Source organism: Eucalyptus grandis, chromosome 10 (assembly GCF_016545825.1).
Source record: "Eucalyptus grandis isolate ANBG69807.140 chromosome 10, ASM1654582v1, whole genome shotgun sequence".
NCBI lineage: Eukaryota > Viridiplantae > Streptophyta > Magnoliopsida > Myrtales > Myrtaceae > Eucalyptus > Eucalyptus grandis.
Genome location: NC_052621.1, coordinates 5923698 through 5945148, shown reverse-complemented (window position 1 = coordinate 5945148; position 21451 = coordinate 5923698). Strand labels below are relative to the sequence as shown.

Below are 21451 nucleotides of genomic sequence, written 5' to 3'. Positions count from 1 at the left end.
AGAAAATGACTTATTAATCAACTACCGATGAACAATAGACTACGAAGCCATAAGGTGTGAAAGCTTGAAGTTCATATTATAGCAAATCGAGCAAATAAGTTTTCTTTTTGAAGCAGTTCCAGTAAATGTAGTCATACATTAGGCTATCTGTCGGTCATATGTACAAAAACGCTAGCTCTCCACCTCAGCATCGATCCAAGTGTAGCATAAGATATGAGCATCCTACGTATCTAAAATAGCAAGTTACGGATACTTTACAATGTCGACTTTGGCATCAAATTTTTTATACAGCATCTACCATCTCTGCATTTCCTGCACATGTCGAGGTCCAATCGTCACTCTTTAAAAGCTAAGAAAAATGCGGGGCTATGGCGAGATTTGTGCTCCAGTCCCCTTAAACTATGCAGATGCTGAAAAATTAAATGTTAATGGATGCCTTCTCACAGATCCACCGAACATGTATATAACACCGATGACAGGTTCAAGACTGAGCGGAGCACTAACCTTAGCCTCACTCTGCATTGTGCGACTGATCATGCTCGATAAAATCCAATGCGTCATCCTTAGAAACAAGATTGACACGGCTTACTCGATTTTTGTGGGTCACACCATATATCTGGTCTGCAACCTTCACAAGTTCAGGCCGGAAAGTGGTGGTTATGAACTGGGTGCTTGATGTGTCTGCCAGACGACGAATCATATCTAAATGTTGATTTAAGGATATCCTGAAAGCAGCATGTCTCGACACATATTACTAGTTCAAAAAGCTGAGCATCAATAAATGGGCACACGAACATTTCTAATTTGCCCTAGAGGTATGACAATCTGGGGCGGCATTCACCTGGAAAAGAATTGCATCATAGAAAGGCCCGAATGACAACAATCAGGCATTAGATTAAGATTTGCCTATGAACGAGTGGACAAAGGTATTCAGGAATGCAAATGACCAAGTCAAGATAAAGGGGGGGAAAAAGGATACTCCCGACCGCTGTTCTGTACTGAGGATCCAGTGCTGCGTCTATCTCATCGAAGAGATAAAAGGGAGCAGGATCGCATCTTTGTATAGCAAAGATTAAGGCAAGGGCAACAACAGTTTTTTGACCTCCAGACAATTGCTTCATCGATTGTGTCTCCCCTTGCCCAGTAAAAGAAACCTGCAATGCCACGAATCAGTCTCAGAAAGAAGATACTTCTGTTCTCGCAATCTGGAAGATATCATTAATTGGTCCCGAGGCTGGAGGCAGTGACCATATCCAAAAGCCCATATTCCAAGGGAATAACACACCCTTTTACCTCCCAGTGGACGACTCTCTCCTCATAAAACCCCTTATCTCCAAAAAAGAAGAGGAAGCAGACAACAGAAAACAAACTTGCATCCCATGTCCTGAAAGATTTTCAGAATAGAAACAGAATATAGCACAACACTCCATGTGGCCAACAACACTTACATAAAGGACTAGGGCTTTTTTTTTTCTTTTTTTCTTTTTTCACTCAAAAGGACTTGGGATGTGTTTTGCCGTTAGAAAACAGCAGAAGGATCATTGGCTGCATATGTTAAAAGTGCATGCTTCACATAATAAACCAACTGATCAGAATGGAAAATCAAATGCACAGCAAGAGATTACATGCCTTGACTTTAACACCGATGTATTTCTCTACCCTTCCCTCTAAATCTGCTTCACGAGGTCCATCATCATCTTGATCATCATCAGCATGATCACCATCCTGCAAGTTAAAGTGTAGCAGGATACATGTATTAGCTTGCAGTGAAAATTGAGTATTCCAGAGATGGACATCCAACCTTCTTCTCTCTAGAGAGGTTAAGCATAAACAAAAATGACGGGCAAAGCCATAATTCCGGCTAGAGCATCTGTTCCCAGCTCCCACCAAAAGGGAAAAAGTACCCTCTCGAATTTATAATCAACAAAGAGACAGGTGGAAAATAACTTTTTTGCCAATAAACAAACTATGGAGGCATGATCACCAGAAATATGAGTTGCAATATAAAATGTCATGACAACTTTTAGAATTTTCAGAAAACAAAAACAGAGACCTTTTTCTTCATCATAACCAGATGTCCATGACCGCCTTGTACCAGTTCAGAGAATACTTCTCGAAAATGCCTTGCAACACCTTTGAATGTACGTTCAATTGACTCATCCTTCCTCTGATCTAAAACTGATATTAGTTCACCAATTTTCTGCAATTAGAGAAACAATGTAATCAGGAAATAATCCGACTTTAGTTCACATAAAAGCTCGTTACAAATGAATATTTGTCAAAATGATACCTCGTCACCGGCATCTAGTTCTCTTTGCCTTTTCTCAAGTTCCTCCCTTTGCTCTGTGAAGTTCACGTACTGATCAAGTGCTTTCTTGTTTACATGACTGAACTGTTGGAGCTGCTCATTACATCTGTGAAGCATCTTCTGCAATTCTTTGATGCTCCTCCGTTTATACCTATAATCTCAAACATAATATAATTGAGGTCTGATGAGCTTCAATGGCGGAAACCAAATTATAATTCAGTACAATTACCTCTTTTTAAGTCCTAAAATTAGAAAGAGGCATTAAGTAACAAGAAATCGCACTTGCAGCTCCCTCCCTCCCTCTTGAAAAGAGATAGGAAATATGCTCGATATAATTTGATTAAATAGTTGACATAGCTCCTTGTTGTTTGAAGAAACCCTCCACTTCAATTGGTATTTTTTCACAAAAGCCTCCCTTCCTCCCTTCCTCCCTTCCTCCCTCCCTCCCTCTGGCTTCACACTTTTCTAATGGTCCCTTCTTTCCTACTTGTGCCCTTTTTAAAGCAAAGTTTTGATGGATGGCTGAAGTAAAAAACAATTGCTATTGAATACCAAAATAATAGTCAAAATTTACACTTTGGAAAGATGAAATCCTTTCGAAACTTTATCTGATCTCAAAGGGACCACTGAAGTGTGACAGAGAGAACAAAAGTCTAGCCAAAACCACATATACTTTTCAAATGACAATGAAATTCATCCCTCCTTATAAAACAAGAGTAAAGTAATCATCCTTGAAAATGACATAGGATATCTTCTAATAGAAATCAAAGCCTTATTCTGTTGACACGTATCAATTAAGAAAATTTCACCTACAGAACCGTAATTCGAACAATCACAGAAATTATGAATAAGATGCCCACAGTATGAAAGTCATAACATTTTTAATGTTAGACAAGGAACTTACATCTCAAAAGCATCAGAAGATAATGGGCCCAAGTTCCTTATTTTTTTTGAATACTCATCCTGTTTAGCTATAAGGGTATTCCTCCGGCTAAAAAGTTGTTCAAGTTCTTTAGTTTCATCCTGAAGTGTTTTCTCATAGTTGTCCTCCAAAGCCTGCATTTGAGCAATCATTTGAGAAGAAACAAAAGAGTAGAATACCAACATTTTGTCCACACTGAAAAAAATTAAACAGTACCTTCAACTTCGCCATCTCGTCTTTAATCTTCTTGATTTGTTTATTTGTTTCGTCTATACTTCTATTAGTTCCTGACAATTTTAGTTTCTGTCAAAAGCATGAACAATTCTAAAGCTCCAAACAACAATAATCCCATCAATCCAAAATTTTCACCTTCTAATCGCTGGGTTGCATCAATGACCAATGATTCTGCATCTTTGAGCTCCTGCCACTTTGATTCAGCTTCATTTTCATGCAAATCAGTCTCTGATGAGGATATAATAGCCTCAAACTCTTGCTTCCGCCTCTTGAGATTAGTTGAAAGGTTAGTCTCAAGCTCCGCTTTTCTAGTTTCGGTCTGCAAACAAACATAAGTGATGAACAATATGCACAAAAACAGCATAACTGTACTCAGCCAAGGTTCTCATTGCCGACCTCAATGCGATCTGTCTTGCAGTCAAGAAGCTCCTCTTTTAGAACTTTTATTTCTTGATTCAGCGTTGACAGATCTTTTTTTTCATCAGGTGTTAGATGATCAATTAACTCCGTGCCCATTTCAGCTTGCTTCATTGCCATGCTGGTTTTGAGCTGATCAATCTGAGTTCTGACATCCACAAGTGATTTCATCTGCAAAATAAATTGTATCGCTCAAGCAAGAAGGCAGGAGAATGAGGGAGGGGTAATGTAGAACCTCCCATTAAAAAAAGCATTTGAATAGGCCAATAAAGCACGATAAGTGATGTGACATAGTCAAGAACATTTATACCTTGTTTTCAGTAGCTTTTGTATTTAACAGTTTCTGCTTTTTCGCATTGGAGATATCTAGTTTAAGCTGTTCCAACTCTGATTTAACGTGCGCCAGCTCAGCATCAACTTTTTGCTGCTCAGAGACAAGTTCTGTTATTTCCTGGTCTTTCTGTGAGAAAAGTTAAGTGAAAAAAAGCCACAAAATTTGGCCAAGATTAAATGAGACAAAAGTAAAAAGCAGCTCGGTGTCCTCAGATATTTTCTCATAGAGAAGTATAGGCCCACCCACAAACAGCCAAGAAACTTAAAAAAGATAAAAAATGAATGACCAAAAAATTCGTGACCATTGGTTAAGAAAGTTGGAACAAAATTTGCATTGTAGTAAGTTAGTGGATCCCTCTGTCACTTCTAGGCCCAATGATCCCTTAAAAAAACTAAATAATGAGTCTACTTGGCATTAAAAAATTGTACATGTGCCTACCCAGCTTGGTCAAAGGCATGTTAAACCCATTCTCAGGAACCATGTATCCCTCGCGTGAGCTCTACCTGAAACCTGGGTTTTATATTATTGCTGCATCTCCACATAACAACTATATCTATGGACTTTTAATACTAGAAACAATGGATCCCTTAGTGGTAGCTTTAAAGCATGTGATTTTCTAGAAACCAGATTGAAACTATTTCTGACCCGGCTGACCAGGTCCAATTTCACTGATTCAAGCAGGGCATCACCATTGGAATCCAATTTTTGACCAGTCACACTTCAATAATTATAAAAGAGACCAGTTCTTGGTGCATCCAGGTGAACCGGCAAGTCCAGTGCACTTTGAAAAACACTGTCAAAATATATTTGGCAAGATAATAATTGAGTAGCCGAACCACCTCTGGAATAAAGAACCAAAGGGACAACTGTTAATAAGCAAAAAGGATATTTTGCAATTCCTCCTTGATATTCTTCAGTTCCTCTTCCTTCATGTTGATTGATTTTGTATTTTGCCTGATTATATTCATAAACTTCAACCTTGAGCGCCTATAGTCATAGAATCCCCCTGTCATACCGCCTTTCTTGCTAACTTGATCACCTGCCACAAAATTAAAAGTGAGTTCCATGTACAGGTGTCAAAAGAAAAGGATGCCATAAACCAGTCAATTACATATTAACTGACCTTCCAAAGTTATACAATCCAGACCATCATTGCGAGCTACCCTTGTAGCCACATCCAAATCTCGGCAAATCACTGTTCTAGCAAAAACCTAAGCAAAGAGAAGATGGCCTTAACATAAATTTGATTTCCATCCAATTTCATGCAGTAAGCCAAACAATAGGATACAAGGTGTGAAGTGTAACTACCAACCGATATCTATGAAGTGTACCTAAGACATGTACCCACTATCCACCACTTCCCTCATGAAAGTCTGCTCTTTCTTAGCCAATACTTATTATTATAATCAATTTTAATAAGAAATTGCGATGTGATCACGCAATGGTGTTTTAACTACAAGGACTTGATATATCACATCCCTTAATATCTAAGATGAATAAAACAAGACTTATGCCCATTTTTTAATCAAGTGCCTCTCACCTCACATCCTACAAAACTAGTATTCTTTGGACCCTGCCACTACAATCTCTCAAAAGTTTCACCATCATACATATCTAACTTCATTTGAGAAGGGCAGAACAGCAATGCTTTAGATTCTAGCACATAAATACAGTGAGAAAGGCTAACCTGGGCAAAGGCAGGATTGTAATTTGGTAAGAATTTCAGTTTCTTTAATAGAGGTATCACATCTGAACTCTGTGGATAATGTACATTTGGGGGCTTAACCCTGTTCAGAGGTATGAAAGTGACTCGTCCGCCTTTCAGTGAGTTAAGGTGTCTAATAATCCGGGTTGAAATCTCATCGTTCTCAACCACCACCTGAAATAAACTGTTTCGAATGAACTGAATCAGTCATCTCAGGAAAATCAAGAAATACAACAACCAAAATCTAGTGAAAACACAAAAGTTACAAAACAATTTCCACTTACCTGTTTCCTGCAGTAACTTCTACTGCAGTATAGAACTTCTCATCACAATCAAGCAACTCAATGATGGGACCATAAACTCCAGACATCTGGTACTCTCGGCAGATTTTTCTTACAGAATTAAGCCCTCTCCTCACATCCTGAAAATATGAAGACAATATATCATATGATACATTTTATGAACTGCTTTTACAGCCAAATCCACGCTTTTCACCCTTTATATGGTTTGGACATCCCCGATTTTGTGATAAAATGTTAAGTACACTCATGTCTATGGCCTCTAAAATAAATTTAAATGTGACGCAATCAACTTAGATATTGCTAAGGTGAATTTTCCTTTAGCGCAATTTGCTAGGATTTTTCCCTAAAGCATTTAGTTCAAATCCCTAGGTTAGCAAATCAAAAGAGTCCTATACCTACACAACTACCACCTTCCAAGCAACAATGAATTACGACCTACTCAACTCTCTTCTTATTAAGGCCTCATGAAAGGATTGCTCTGGCATTGATTAAAGACTAGCTACTTAAAGATATATTGTGCCCACCCTCACCCCCTTGCCCACCAAATGGTTGTAAAGGGCCAAAGAGAAGAAAAGATAGAAAGGACATACCACAAACTGTTTCATTCTGAGTGGACAAACCTATTTCTGTTTTCAAGGGGTATGCAGCAACTTCAAGACACTTGGTTCTTTACCTCAAAATTTTATTTTATTTGAGGCATTGCACTTAACAAACTCAAGTGAAAAGGCAGTACTTTAAAGCATTTACAAATCATCTAATAATTTGTCTACCGAGCTCTTTGTTTTTGAGCTCTTTTTGCATAGGGATGATTACACAAATGTTCCTTCATCTTTGCTTGAATAAACAATGTCGTCCTTGAACTTTTAAGTTGTTCAATTCGGTCCCTAAACTTAAGCCCAATATGCAATGTTCCTGAACTTTTAATTTGTTCAATGCGGTTCTTGAACTTTTAGTAAATGTTCAATCCAGTCCTTCAACTATATAAACATATCCAAGGTTATCCTTCCATTAATTCAAGTTAACAAAATAGGTTGATTTGGCTTACAATCCGATAAGTTTGAACAATTTACATGTGGATTATCCACGTAAGATATTTAACTCAAATCAGGATATAATAATCTACGTCATCAAATAACATGGATAATCATTTTATCAAACGATACAAATTAAACAAATTTAAAATATGATTATATTCTAATTTGAGTTGAATATCTTATGTGGATAACCCACGTGTAATGTGTTTTTTTGTCCACAATTCAAATGTACAAAATTGAAAGCCAAATCAACAAATTCCATTTACTTGAATATATGGAAAGATAATATTGACCATTTTCATATAATTGAGGGGCTAAATTGAACATATACTAAAAGTTCAAGGACTGCATTGAATAAATTAAAAATTTAGAGACGTGATAGCACATAAGGCTAAAATTCAAGGACCACATTGAACAAATCCAGAGATGACATTGCACGTTAGGCCAAATTTCATGAACCATTTGTGTCAGTTTAACTTATATATATGGGTTTGCACCCCTCGGTGCCCTATGGTAATATTTTCTTTCACCTATCCAAAAAAGGGAAAAAAAAAAGAGGGCAGTACTTTATTAATAAAGATGCAAGTACTTGATAAGTAATTCAAACATAGCCCATGGGAGTTTGCAGTTGATATTTTTGTGGAAAAATTATGCAATCAACCATAATGGCACAATTACTAGACTTTTAAGCCTTCAAGTCAATAGGTCAATTTAATCAGTTTAAATCCATTTTTGGTCAATCAAGCTAAGAAAACCAGTCAATTCATGTGGTTTATAACCTGGAATTATATGGACAAAAAGCCGAGCCTAAGAAATGGCCCATTAAAAATATGCACGTTTCACATAATAGTTCTGCACCAAATCAACCCCAAAAAGAATAGTTTAAAAAAGTAAGTTCCATCATACTAATCCAGGCTAAATTTGACATGTATAATATATATATGTATGTATGTATGTATGTATAATATATGTATGTATGTATGTATGTATAAATATATATGTATGTATGTATGTATGTATAAATATATATGTATGTATGTACAAGCATTTTTTATAGAATATTTACACATTCGATTAGAATTGAGACAAAAAGGATTACTCACACCAGGTGTTGCATGATCAAGGTTCTTCTCTGCCTTATCAACCTCTACTTTCCACTTATCGATCTGAGTTGAAAGTTCGCTTTCCTTGTCCCACAATGATCTGTCAACAAAGATTAATTGAAAGAAACCCAAGACATGTCCAGCAATTTCAAAATAAGTTATAAAAACCTACTTCCGCTCATCCTGTAGCTTATTCCTCTGTGTCTTATAATCCCTTAGCCTTCCGCTTGTCTGAGAAATGAGGGATTCCAACCTCGCAATCTCAGTTTTACGGTTCTCAATGTACACATCTTGCTCGCTTGACTCGGCCTTAAGCTGATCAATTTCCTTTTGAAGCTTTTGCTCCTATAACCATACGCAAAGAAAACCAACAACGATTTTAAAAAAATAAAAAATAAAGAAGAAGCAGCAGCAGCAATATAGTCTTTTTGGACAGACAAGCCACATGAAAGTGAATCACCACTGAAATCATAAGGCAATGTATGGTAACAGATGAAAGAAGCCAACATGTAGCATAATGGATCTGCCTCTGATTTTATTTTTATGTAGAATAGTTACTATCATCTAAAACGAAGCTACTCCTCAAGATTGTAAAAGTACCAAAAACCAGGTAAGAGGAACAATTTCAATGTTCCACCAGGAACAAACATTAAGAACTTTAAACAGCATTTAGATCATCTCAATTGATCTAAAGTACAACAAAGAACTTTTTTGGCCAGCACCAAAGCCAATGAGTGCATCAAATCCTCTCATGCTACTCCTCTTTTTTAGTCTAAGAAAAATGAAAAAATAGTGTACTGACTTATAAACTAATTAGTTATACAAATAAAGAGAACATCCAATAAGGAAAGGCATGGAAAGGCTTCTTGGACAGCTATTGAATTTCAGTCCCCACTCATAGCGTATTTCTAAAGCATTCTTCAGTTTGTTTTTGAGTTGAAACTGCTACTGGTTAAACGGGACATTTGGGCATCAAAAGGACTGTATTTCAGTGAAAACAGGAAACAAAGAAAGTTGTCAGCTTCCATCAGTCCTGCAATGTCCCTAATAATTTTGAGGAAGATAAAACTAACAGCACCGAAAATTAGGGGTCTGGTATTGTCAATTGAAATATACAAATTAGATGGGTGAACTTGTATTATTTTACTTGCAGAGAAACCACTTTCTCATTCTTTTTTCTTTGATGGATCAGTCAGACCTCTTTTTTATTTTTTTTCTGGTAAATGATTGCTAGGGTTTACCACATACTACACACATACTCTAAGCTTAAAAGTCACATATAAAGAAAAGTCATTGGATTGGGAGTTACTTCGAACAGGTAGTTAATTTGGAAGTGGATGAAGTGGTAAACTTCCCTCTTTGAAAGGGATAAAACATACGGCAATTTATATTGATAGACTCGTTTGTTAAGCTTTCTTATATTATGCATAGGGAAACTTCTAAGGAATGAGAAGTGAGACAACACAGTATTTTCCAGTTAAAATATCAAGCACATTGGGAACTGGCACTCCTTTATACACTTATCCAAAATACTTTCGGTCAGGCATGGCACAAGAGATGCATCTATCAAAGAGAAAATTGTAAGCATAAAATAACACAAGTGTTCTGACCTGAGTTAAATTAATAGAAAGAACTCGTTCAAGATCATCAATTTCCTTTTGGAGCCATCTATCCCGAGCAGCTTTACTTGAAAATTGGGTGGCCCGACCTTGCTTCTGATATATAATGCTAAGCCGTTTCTCCAGCTCCATAATTCTACATCATGAGGAACTTCATAAGTACAAGAGAGTTCTTACAAGAAGACAGCCGAAAGGCAAATCTAACAAAATCACGATTACAAATTTAGCAGAATTTTAAGTACAGAAAACTATATGAATACATGCACAGTTGATCCCATAAGCTTTATTAAAAAGGAGAAGGCAAAACTTAGCAGGAGGAAACAAAAGGCTGAATGCAAGGGAGACAGATGGAATCACAAGCACCAGTACAGTAACTTGAAATTAGCCAAGAGAAATGACAAACTACTAGATGGTTCTACATAGTTTAGAAAGTCAACAAACTTGCATCGTGTAAAGGGTTCTCATGACAGAAATCCATCCTGATGACAACAAGAAAACTCAATAAAGGAATTCAGTCTAGTAGAGGTCAAGTCACAATTGTAAGGACCATAAAAACAATTTAGCAAGAGAAAAGACTAGAATGACAATAATGGAAGCAAGTTACCACAGAATGCAACAAAAGCATAAGGGTTACGAATCTGATGATTTATACACAAAACATGCACTTCTTGAAGATGCGCTGTATTACCTTTTAGTTTTCTCCTGTTCAAGACCAACTTGTTTGTCATACAGAGGAGTAATTTTACTGAGCTCCTCAGTTGAGTCCTGAATTTCTTTCTGTAAAATCTCAAGCTGTTTCGCAGCTCCCTCCTGAAAGAAATAGAATTCAGAGCATGTCCTTTGCATAATATCCAAAATTGTATAGGAGATCTTGGAAATAATCACAGATATACCTTGGCTCTCATTATCCCCGAAATTTTTTCTTGCAAGTCCTTGACATCAAGCTCAAGCTCTGTCTGCTTTTTCACAGCTTCTGTTTTTCGCTGTTCTGCTGCTTCCCTTTCCTTACTTAAGCCATGAACTGCTTTAGTTAATTCTTTCAATTTTTCATCCAACTCTTTGGACTTCTCACGAGCATCAAGAGAACTGTTGTAGCTCTTAATTGATGTGTCAGAGACCTTCGACCGAGCCTCCTCTATCTAAGTGAGGCCAAAAAACCACTTGGACATCAATTGCCTCCCGATCAATTGTTTGAGTCCTACTATAACTATATTTGTATTTACACAATCATTCTGTATGAACAATAAATCAGCTGAATTTGAGGAAATGTAGTCACCCCGATCACACTTATAATCTTGACATAGGGTTGCACAATTAAGATCCTTGGCACAATAGTTACGAGCATCATGCAATTATTAGAGCACTTGATCACATAGAAACAAGGGAGAAAATAGACAAACTAACTAGATTTATGCCTGACAAATAACATGGAAAAATAACAACACGTGTATGATTGATGACCACTTTCTAGATAAACTAAAGCATTGAATAACACAAAATCAAACCATCCAAATCAAGACAAATACATTTTTGCATAGATGTACAATTGCAGGCACATTCTAAAGGGGGTGATTCACATTGTTTTAAGTAAAATATTCAATCTCTAGATGGTTTATGGCTTTGATATGGCAATTGACAAGCACTAATGTCAAAAAAAGACTTGACTGAGACATTCATCACTAGCTTTGCCACAAATCCATATCCTATCCAAGTTAGTCCTGAAGTAGCAGCACCAACCAAGCAATGTCGCATCCTATACTGCATCTCCTTAAAGCAATATTATCACCCACGTATTTACTGCCAACAGCCCCTTCAATCACTCGTATTATTGGTTTCAGTCGTCAATCCTCACAATCCTAAATAATTGTATTTGAGTACACTAAACAATCAACGTTGAAATTGCTCTTATCCCAAGAATTTCTATTTCACCATATCAAAACCAGGAAGAAAAATTCACACCTGCTACTATTGTAAATCTAGTTTCTCCATGTCCATATCATGTGTGTCTATTTTTGAGAAAAGGGAAAAGCTTTGATACTAAAATAAGCCCCCGTCTAATTTCTCCTTGTGACTTCATAAATGGATTTTAAGTTTTTTAAGCATACATCATATGAAACAGTGTTGATGACCTTCCCAAGGTCCTAATATCCACAGAAGCATGGCAGGAGTTAGAATCTGTTGATTTTTTATATCATCAACCCCAATTGTTACCTCACCCTCAATTTTACATGCCAGTATCAATGAAGATGATGCCCTTCTCCATATGAAAGGGATATTCTCATGCCAAAAATGTAATCTTAAGAGATGGAGGCAGGGTATCTGACCCACCCAAACCATAATGGCATGTGAACGGGTTTGGCATGTTGAAAGGTTGGATGGGTTTGGGATCAATTGCAGAAAACCCTAAGGATTTGGGACAGGTTTGGGATATAATAGTTGGCAACTTCAATACCGAACCCAATATGTATAATTACTGTGATGCCTTTATTTCCTATATAATCCTTGGTTATTTAAGTGATGTCTGGAAAGACTTATAGTTTTTAATTTTGGGAAAAGCCACCAAAAAAACCCATACTATGCCCACTGTGACACATTTAACTAGAAATTTTTTTTTGCAACACAACAAACTCCAAACTTATACCCGTCTGACACATTTACCCTTAACTTTTTTTTGTGACACAAAAAACCCCCAAACTTATATCCGTGCGACACATTTACCCTAAATTATTTTTTTATGACACTAAAAACTCCAAACTTGTACTAACGGGACACATATACCATAAAATGTGTGATAAATGTGTCACACGAATACAAGTTTATGATTTTTTGTGTCACAAAAAAAAAAAAAAAAAAAAAAAAAAAAAAGAGGTACACAAACCAGTACAAGTTTGAGGTACATGTATCACATGGGTACAAGTTTGGGTTTTTGTGTCAAAAAAAAAAAAAGTTCGCGGTAAATGTGTTACGGTGAGGTATAGTTTAGGATTTTTGGTGGCTTTTTCCCTTCACTTTTTGCTTAATCTAAATTTTGCAATGGACGAATGATGAATTTTTTTAACCTAATCTTTAACAACATATAAATGTTGACACATAAATTCACATATAAATTTTCATTGATTTTTTAAAATTCGGAAAATGTTTTAATATTGGCAGCTTTTTGCTTTTCACTTAACCCTAAACAATCAGGCCCTTAACAAATATGCATAGATATTTAACCCTGCTAGGGCTTGGAACAGTTTTCGGGACTTTCATAACAACTTACTCTTGTAAAAATTTACGAATCACAGAAAGTTTTATTATGATCTGATTTGTTGCAGCATCAATCACTGTTTCAAACCTAGCTTCTCCTTATTGTTAGATCTTAGATTTTTATGATCGCTGGTAGTAAATACTGTCAAATTTATATTTTGCCACTCCGTAGGTTGTATTTAAAAGTTTGACTAAATGGTAGCGTCTGCAAATTTGAGGTGGCCTTTTGTATAGTTCATGTGAGATAATTTATCAGTTATAAAAATACCATCATTGGTTGTAAATAGCTGACTACTTCAATGAGCAGGGTATGGGATGTTACATCAAATCTCACTACCGTGTCTGGAAAGTAATAGAAAGTCAACAAGTTTGGGACAAGGCCAGTCATTCCAAAACCATCCCACTTCCATCCCTATCATCTTAGTAAATTTTGAAAGCACAAACCATATTGGCCTCAAGCTCACATAAGATGGACCAATAAGAAAGAATTTAAAAATATATATAATGGAATAAGCTACTGATCCTCAGCCAGAAAACTCTATCTAATATTTAATCATGTTATCGTGAGTTTATTGTCCTAAGTATTATAGCTGCTTAACTGATAAAATAATGGAATATAAGCAGATGCAATTCTTTTTGGTAAAAGCACTACCTCGGCTAACTTCTGTCTAGCATCTTGAAGCTCCTTATCATAAATTGTGTATTCCAAGGATTTACGCTGCCTGTCGAGCTGTTGATATTTTCTCAATTCCTCTTTCTCCTCATCCAGTTCCTTTAGTCTCTCATCCAAATACTGAACAACTTGGATAATCTGCTTCCTCTTATTACCTACTCAGAAGAAAGCAATAAGATTGACAAATAATAAATACTCATGCATGAAGGATACACTTGGATGACTTACCAGTGTCCTGCATGATTTTCTTACTCTCACGACGTCTCTCCTCATAAACTCTAGTCCCACCGATCTCTTTCAATAAGTCCAGCCGCTCAGAGTCTTTCATCAAAGTCAATGACGCGATCTATAACCGCACAGAAGGAAGAAAGAAGATAGCAAACAATATAGAAAAAGAAATAGAGAAAATTTGGGACAAGCAAAGAGAATAATGAGGGCATACCTTTCCTTGTTGCACCACATAATAAGGATTAGAGCGAGAAAACCCAGCACTTTCCAGTAAATTCATAACTTCGGTTTTCCTGCCATCAACATAGCTTGAAAATTCAGTCACACAAATCTGAATATAAAGCTTAAGACATGAATTCACTTGGGATACACATTCCCCGACAATGGGCAACACTCACGTGATGTGCTTTCCATCCAAATAATACTCATCCTTCTTCAAACCAACGGTTCTACGCAAGCGCACTTCCTCCTTATCAACCTGTCATAGAGGGTGCACCAAAACTAAGACTGATTGATAGAGAGAATAAACACATTTTTTTTTTAAATAGCATATCAAAATGTAAGGCCCAGAAGAAGATTGCAACAGATGTTTTAAAGAGATTGTGATGACGAATAGTCTGTCTCTACAATAGTAATACCAACAATTGGCACAAATATCTTCTCTTCAGCTAGTAAAACACTAAATTTAAGCACTTCAGAACCCATCAAGGCAGAAACCACAGGGTATTCTGAATAAAGTTCGCTGTCGCAACATCATAAAAAGGAAACAAAGACCATTCCATTTTTGTCCCATGGGAATTTGTGGGACCACTGCCAACTGTTTTAAAAGCTTAAGCTATTAGATGAAGGCGTGATTTATCATTTAAATGTTCTAACACACCCAAATCAAGAAAGCTTAATGCAAATAGGAGTATTACCGGAATGCGGTTGTCAGAGTTATCAAAGACAATCTCCACAAAAGCCGATAAAACTTGGTGTCCTGCACCTTCCTGTTAATTCCAGCCAACATCATCTCAACACGTATATAGTAACACCCGAGAGGATAAAAAGCATGCTGACTATATGGTGAAACATACATGGAGAAGGGCATGTCTATCTTCACTGCGCAGGTTCTGAAAAATATCGCTTAACACAAATCTTATTGCTGCATCACATCCAAAGAGTGCAGGTTTCTTATAATTTTCACAGCTAACCAGTAAATATAAAAGAAAACATAACAACAGTCAACCCCTTTTTCACTTACCATGAAAAAAGTTTGATTTGCCAGATCCATTAGCACCAACTGCAGATCAATTCAGCCGGAAAATTTATTATAAAAAAAAAAAGGCAACTCTATTCTTTAAGTAAGTAAGATAACTGCTATATTAACAACATTTAACAGGGGATGACAGGAACTAGATATGCCAATAGAAGATAGTAAGCTGTGATTATGGTGCATATGGATGATCATAGTAGTACAGCTCGTCCTGAATATAGACACTGTCAAGGTACAATATGAGAAGAAAATCAAGGCTCCTTTTCCAATATTCTGAAACACGAATCCAAATTTAGTCAATTAAGATGTGCTTCTCTAGTTCCAGAAAACCATAAAGGGAATGGATTGATTTTATAAATGCGGAAAACAGTCGAGAGATATTATATAAACTTAAGGGAAAACCCTAAACTTAAAATTTAGTTACCATGTGGCATATAGACCGCCAGACATGATCTCACATAGGGGCATGCCTAGCACTCGAAAGCATTGCGGGAATTCAGCATAAGAGAAAATGACAAGAAAGGAAGATCACCCATACCAACACAGTTAACTTTTGGACTGAAAGTCGATGTAGCAACTTGTTCTCTGTAGCTCTTGAACCCTTCGATTATAACCTGAACCAGTATTCAAACGACAAATGCATAACGCAACTAGAAGGTGGCAAATCATTGCAGTAAGCACCAAACAAGTCAAGTTCCGAAAGTAATAGCTCATCCCAACCAAAAAGTACCTGCTTGATGTACATCTTGCAATCCCCGAATCAGCAGGCCTCTGCGAAATAAATGCAGAAGCATCTCTCAGCTGCGAACCTCATTAGAAACCAAACCTCGAAATACACTCGCAACACTAAGCAACCTCATAACAACCTGAAGGAAGAGCTATGACAATCCTATAACGGTCTAGGTCCTAACACAGATTGAGCCGATAACAAGACGAACTATCTCGGAGCTCAAACCGCTGCATAGATACAGCAGCCGGAAGCAATTCGCATTCCGCCGGAGCGCAGAAAAGCGCGCGCGCGCGCCTAGAGACGACGGAACGAAACACCGCGTAGCAGAGTCAGCGGAACACACTCGACCGAGCTCGAAACCCTAGAAACCTAAGCGCGCGAGGAAAGAGGGCTCCAAACCCGGTCACGACGGAGCTCCGACGAAACCGAGCGAACGGAAGGCGAGCGAGAAGCCGGCGCCGGAGAATTCTAGGGTTCCGGCGGCGGCGCGGGAGGCGAGGTCGGCCTCCGCGGGCCCAGGGATTCCCGAGCAAGTCGGCATGACCAGAGAGGGAGAGCAGGGGCAGCAGCAGCAGCGACTAGGAGGGAGGAGATGGAGGACTTACGGTCGAAACAGCGGGGCGAGGGGGGGGGCGTGAAGCTGACGTCACCGATCGGCCATGGGAGGAGGGAGCTGGAGGTTGGGGAGAGGGAAATGGGCGCGAAGGGGAGAAAGGGGGGAATCTCTTTTCACTTTTTCGAAGGAGAGAAGAAGGGGATCTCTTTTGCTTCTGGATTTTGCTGCCATTAACTGCTGTCGAGCTTCGAGCATGTGCTTGTGCTTGTGCTTGCGTGGTTGTGGCCGGGCGGGTCGGGTTTTACTTCGAGTACCAACTTCTCCCGAGTCGCGCGGCCTATGTCGTGTAAGAACTCAAGCAGGCCTGTGAATATATATTCATTTATTTAAGAAATAAGTGCAGTGAGAGCGCGATCAGTATTGTTTCTATTTAAAAATTATTTCAAGAAACAGAAATAGAAAAAATTTTGAACAGAATAACGCATATAATAACTGTACAAAATTTCTATTCCCGAAATAGACTGAAAAAAAAAGAATGGAAACACGTTTGGTAAATTTATATAATTTTTTGTTTATTTTAATTTTTTTATATTTTTATTTTATTTTTCCTTTATTTTTCTTTTTTTCTTTTTTCTTCCTTTTGGCCGATCGCTGGCCTCAGCCATAGTCGGCAACCAGCCGTCAAGGGCCAGCAGCCTCGCCCAACCACGGCAATGCTCAGGCGAGGTCGTCGGCCCTCGACGGGCCGATCGCCGGCCATGGCCGAGACTGACAACCGACCAAAGAAAAAAAGAGGAAGAAAAAAAGAAGAAAAGAAAGAGAATGAAAAAATAGGAAATAGAAAAATTATTTTTCGAAAGTATTTTCGAGAACAAGAAACCAGTTTTTTCTTTTTTTTTTTGTTCCAAATTTGTTCCCCGGAGCAAAAGTGTAAACAAACGCGTTTCTGTTCTTTTTTTATTCCCCGAAACAAAAAAACGGAAATTTTTGTTTTGGGTAACGGAAACAAAAGTAAACAAACAGCCCCTAAGAGTCTTAAAACTTATTAATAAAGTGTAATTTAGTCTTAAAATTTAAAAAAAATATAATAAAGTTCTAAAACTTATCATGAAAGTATAATCGAATTCTAAAACTTTCAAAATGCACTATCAACAAAATGATTTAATATGACAAAATTTTACAAATTTTAGGACATAACTGCACTTTTTGAAAGTTTTAGAATTCGATTGTACTTTCGTGATAAATTTTATGATTTAATTATACTTTTTGAAAGTTTTAAGACTAAATTACATTTTATTGACAAGTTTTAGAATTTTCAACATACTTATCCATTATTATTAATAAAGCAGTACTATTTCTATTTATGTTTTGGCTAAGAGACTCTTTTTTCTAGTTAACTTACCGAAGTACTCTCGTCTCTCTCTTAGTGCCGCCATTTATCTCAAATCTAAAATTTATTTATGTTGACTTGTTGAACATTGGCGTCATTCCCATTTCTTATTGCATCGAGGAAAAATAGGAAATACGGTGAATATGTCATTGAGAGTAACCTGGGAAAGAGGATATACCGATTCTAGGTTTAATAAAGATTGTGGATAGATTCGACTAGTGTGTGAATCGTACAAGGTGAACACAGACGACCAGATTGAGATCGACGTTGAAGAAAAGAGAGGATAGATGCGGTGTGAGCTTATCCTAACTGGAGGACTCGATTCCTATGCCACTTCACCTTTTGTCATTATTATTTTTTCGAACTGTTAGATACATTCCCCATGGCGATCCCGTTCCCGATGGCGCGAATGGCAATTTGGCCACGCTCTCGTGACGATGTCGTGGCGGCCGACGAACTTCTGCATACGATGAGAAATGCAGATGGATTTTAGATGAAGCCGCGAGTTTGGGGAAGCCATTAGGCACGCGGATGATCTGGCAAATCTGGGTTGACACCCCCGGACTTTCGACGAAGTTTTCCTGCTGAAATTATGGGACTTCTAGTTTTAGGTAACCGATTCCAACGTACATATCGATAGTTGCCGAGGCATTTAGTGCGATTGTTTCCTTCGTTCCACCTAATGAAGAGGAATTCACTAGATCACAATGCTCAAATATATACTCTCTTTTGTGCTAGTTCAAGTCATGGACACTCGCGTCTACACCGGAAAGGGGAAAAAATGTGAAGAAATAGAAAACCGTATTTTCGACCGATGGTAAAAATAAAATATCTAATTTTATCATATTTATAAACTTAAGATTTAATATAGAAAAAAAAGTGAAATTGGGCATGTGTGAATATGAAACAGAACATGGAAATTTCCCCTGGTCAAGCACAAGTATGTATATATTTCAAGTTGTGACACACGTGAAACGTTGTAAATTGCAATTAAATCTTTGCTTGACTAGATGGGTTCCTTGATTATGGTCTGATGTAACGTGAATCCTCTGGCAAGTTACCCAAATGACGATTGATTATTTCTTTTGAGCAAGTAACATTGAATTCTCCTGAGCATCGACTCGAGAAACCTGGGATCAGGGCTAGGTTTGCTTGAAGATCAGTACACCAATCGAACCTTTTTTCCAACAGAGGCTCCCCATAAATAGCATCGAACTATACCAAAATCCCCCGAATATGCATAAACTTTGGGCTGCACCGCGCATCAATACATCCTGATTCGAATCAATCGTTAAGCTTCAACGGCTCAAAGTACTTGCCGTCGATGAGGTAAGTCCCGATCGCGAGACGGACCGCCCATACGTCCTTCGGCTTCCTCGACACGATTCTGCATTCGCCAAGCAAATTCGGGAGAAAACCAAATCAATCACACGGCGGGCGTGGTAATACAGCCTATTTGGTCTCAGAAGATAGAATCCATGTATAAAAATGAAATTTTTTTTTTTTTTCCTTTGGCAATTTCATCATAATCGTAAAGCATATGATATTCGAGTTTCCAATGTTCTTCATTGGAAATGACAGAAAAATTTGGAAAACATACTGAGTTGTTTGAATTAGTGGCTTTAATTTTCGGTTTCGTTCGGTTTCGTTTGCAAGCAGTTTATGAATTTAGGACGGTCTGAACAAACCGAACGTACCTGCCTACATCTCCGGGCTTGACCAAGCCAGAATTAATCCGTAGGCATGGAACGGACGCCGCGGTCTTGATCATCGTAGGAGCCTCGGTCATGATAACTGGAGAGCCTACCTCTAGCTTCGATCTCGCCGCCGCCGCCGATGAACCGTCGGCCTCACATCTTACGACGAGGCTCGAGCAAATTAGCCGCCCGGGATTGGCACAGGGCGTTGAGCACGGAAACGAAGGAGCCGAGGACAGAGAGAACGCCATGGACGAATTGAGACAGGGCATATCGAAGTTGGGAATTGAAAGTTTCGTGATAAAAGAGAAGAGGATAGAGCTTTTGTGGAGCGGAAGAAGTCACATGGGACTCGGGTTTTTGGCATGTTTTGTTACCTTTGTCCTAGCCTGGTGAACAGCTAACGCAAATGAAATCGAAATTTCTCGTACATACTCAGGACGGAATAGAGTAATTTCATGAAAAATCTAGAGAAAATTCTAAACGAGAGCTTGAAATGCCCTCATTTTTTTTAAATAATGACCTAAAGTGAATCTTATTTCGAATAAGAATCTAAAATACATATATCGGTTGCAAAGAAAACTCACCAAATATGAAGAGCAATATTGTCTTTTTAAATTTCTTTTTTTCTTTTTTCTTTTAAAAACCAAAAAAAAAAAAAACACATCCACCACCCCATCACCGGTGGGGAGGTGGTGAAGGTTGGCGAGGTCATCGGCACTTGTGGGAGAGCCAGCAACCTGGCCAACCAGAGGCTAGAGCCATCAAGCCCTCGCCAGAGGCGGGAGAGAGCGGCGACCCTCTCCCAAATCTGGGCAAGGCGCTTACCCTCCCCTAATCTAGGCGAGGGTCACTAGCCCTCAAGCAAGCCAGTCGCCCTCGCCCAGCATCCACTAGAAGCATAGAGAGAGAAGATGGAATGTGGTAAGGAAGAGAGGAGATAGAGATGACGGTGGCAACGGGAAACAAGTACACACTAGTAGCGCTGTGCCATCCCTCTCCTTCTTCGTCTCCGTCATCTCCACAAAGCCCTTCTTGATCCTCACCCTCCTCTCTAAGTCCCTTGCTCTATTTCCTTGTGATCGCATTCAGAAGCTGCAAAGCTTCGCTCGCGATTCTTTCTCTAAGCTGGGGACTAGGCGAGGGCCACTAGGCTTGCGCAATGACTGACGATCCTCGCCCATATCGATCGAGGGTAGGCGACCCTTGCTTAGATCTAGGAAAGGGTCAGCACCCCCTCTCGCCTCTAGCAATGGCTCAAACTGGCAAGCCTTCACCTCTAGTTGGCTAAGGTCGCTAGCCCTCCCCCAAGCGCTAGTGACCCCGTCGACCTTCATTGTCGACCCACCGACGATGAGGCGGCGGCCATAGATGGGAAGTACCCTTTTGCCTGTGTTTTCTTTTCTTCTTCTTCTTTTTTTGGTAGTTTTTTTAGGTTTTTTTAAAGAAAAATAAGAAAAATGTTAAAAATTTAAAAAGGCAAAATTGCCCTTCACGTTTAGTAAGTTAACACCCTTTTTGAGATTGATATGGACATTTTAAACTCTTATTTAAAATAAAATTCACTTCAAACTCTTATTTAAAAAAATAAAAAATATTTTTGGCCTTATTTGAAATTTTCCTAAAATTTATGAAATTTGGCACAAAACCTTACTCATATCTTTAACAATAGACTAGCTCTTAGTAATTGTAAGG

The 21451-nt window shown here is 38.2% G+C and overlaps 2 protein-coding genes across 4 annotated transcripts; both read right to left on the bottom strand.

Moving 5' to 3' along the window:
• Positions 1 to 55: 55 nt before the first annotated feature.
• On the bottom strand, positions 56 to 16954 carry LOC104421385 (structural maintenance of chromosomes protein 3). 3 transcript variants are annotated; one of them, XM_039303321.1, is made up of 30 exons: positions 16719 to 16954; positions 16114 to 16154; positions 15922 to 15997; positions 15372 to 15410; positions 15205 to 15272; positions 15046 to 15117; positions 14527 to 14606; positions 14343 to 14421; positions 14129 to 14246; positions 13880 to 14055; positions 10872 to 11117; positions 10667 to 10788; positions 9970 to 10114; positions 8532 to 8704; positions 8360 to 8459; positions 6205 to 6341; positions 5903 to 6104; positions 5339 to 5426; positions 5105 to 5254; positions 4192 to 4343; positions 3861 to 4052; positions 3600 to 3783; positions 3447 to 3517; positions 3213 to 3364; positions 2291 to 2459; positions 2054 to 2200; positions 1630 to 1725; positions 980 to 1154; positions 505 to 702; positions 56 to 410 (listed from the first exon to the last, which is right to left on the bottom strand). In XM_039303321.1, exons 2-29 carry the CDS (start codon positions 16126 to 16128, stop codon positions 512 to 514), a joined length of 3615 nt encoding a protein of 1204 aa, XP_039159255.1. In that variant the 5' UTR covers positions 16129 to 16154; positions 16719 to 16954; the 3' UTR covers positions 56 to 410; positions 505 to 511. The 3 variants fall into 3 exon arrangements, with proteins under 3 accessions (XP_039159255.1, XP_010031607.1, XP_018719702.1); XM_010033305.3 differs by having other exon boundaries at positions 56 to 312; positions 16719 to 16953; XM_018864157.2 differs by lacking the exon at positions 16719 to 16954 and adding an exon at positions 16513 to 16647 and having other exon boundaries at positions 56 to 312.
• Positions 16955 to 18989: 2035 nt separating this feature from the next.
• On the bottom strand, positions 18990 to 20142 carry LOC104421384 (hypothetical protein). The gene is made up of 2 exons (XM_010033304.3): positions 19757 to 20142; positions 18990 to 19446 (listed from the first exon to the last, which is right to left on the bottom strand). Exons 1-2 carry the CDS (start codon positions 20026 to 20028, stop codon positions 19344 to 19346), a joined length of 375 nt encoding a protein of 124 aa, XP_010031606.1. The 5' UTR covers positions 20029 to 20142; the 3' UTR covers positions 18990 to 19343.
• Between the last annotated feature and the right edge of the window lie 1309 nt (positions 20143 to 21451).

What these genes read in the sequence shown, in the direction of transcription:
- LOC104421384 (XM_010033304.3), bottom strand. Translation starts at nt 20,028, where the DNA reads ATGCCCTGTCTCAATTCGTCCATGGCGTTCTCTCTGTCCTCGGCTCCT. An exon ending in AAGCCCGGAGATGTAGGCAG is followed by an intron (nt 19,447 to 19,756) that starts GTACGTTCGGTT and finishes TGGCGAATGCAG; the next exon opens with AATCGTGTCGAGGAAGCCGA.
- LOC104421385 (XM_039303321.1), bottom strand. An exon ending in TTGATCATGCAACACCTGGT is followed by an intron (nt 6,342 to 8,359) that starts GTGAGTAATCCT and finishes TCATATTTTCAG; the next exon opens with GATGTGAGGAGAGGGCTTAA. An exon ending in CAAAAGCTACTGAAAACAAG is followed by an intron (nt 4,053 to 4,191) that starts GTATAAATGTTC and finishes TTTATTTTGCAG; the next exon opens with ATGAAATCACTTGTGGATGT.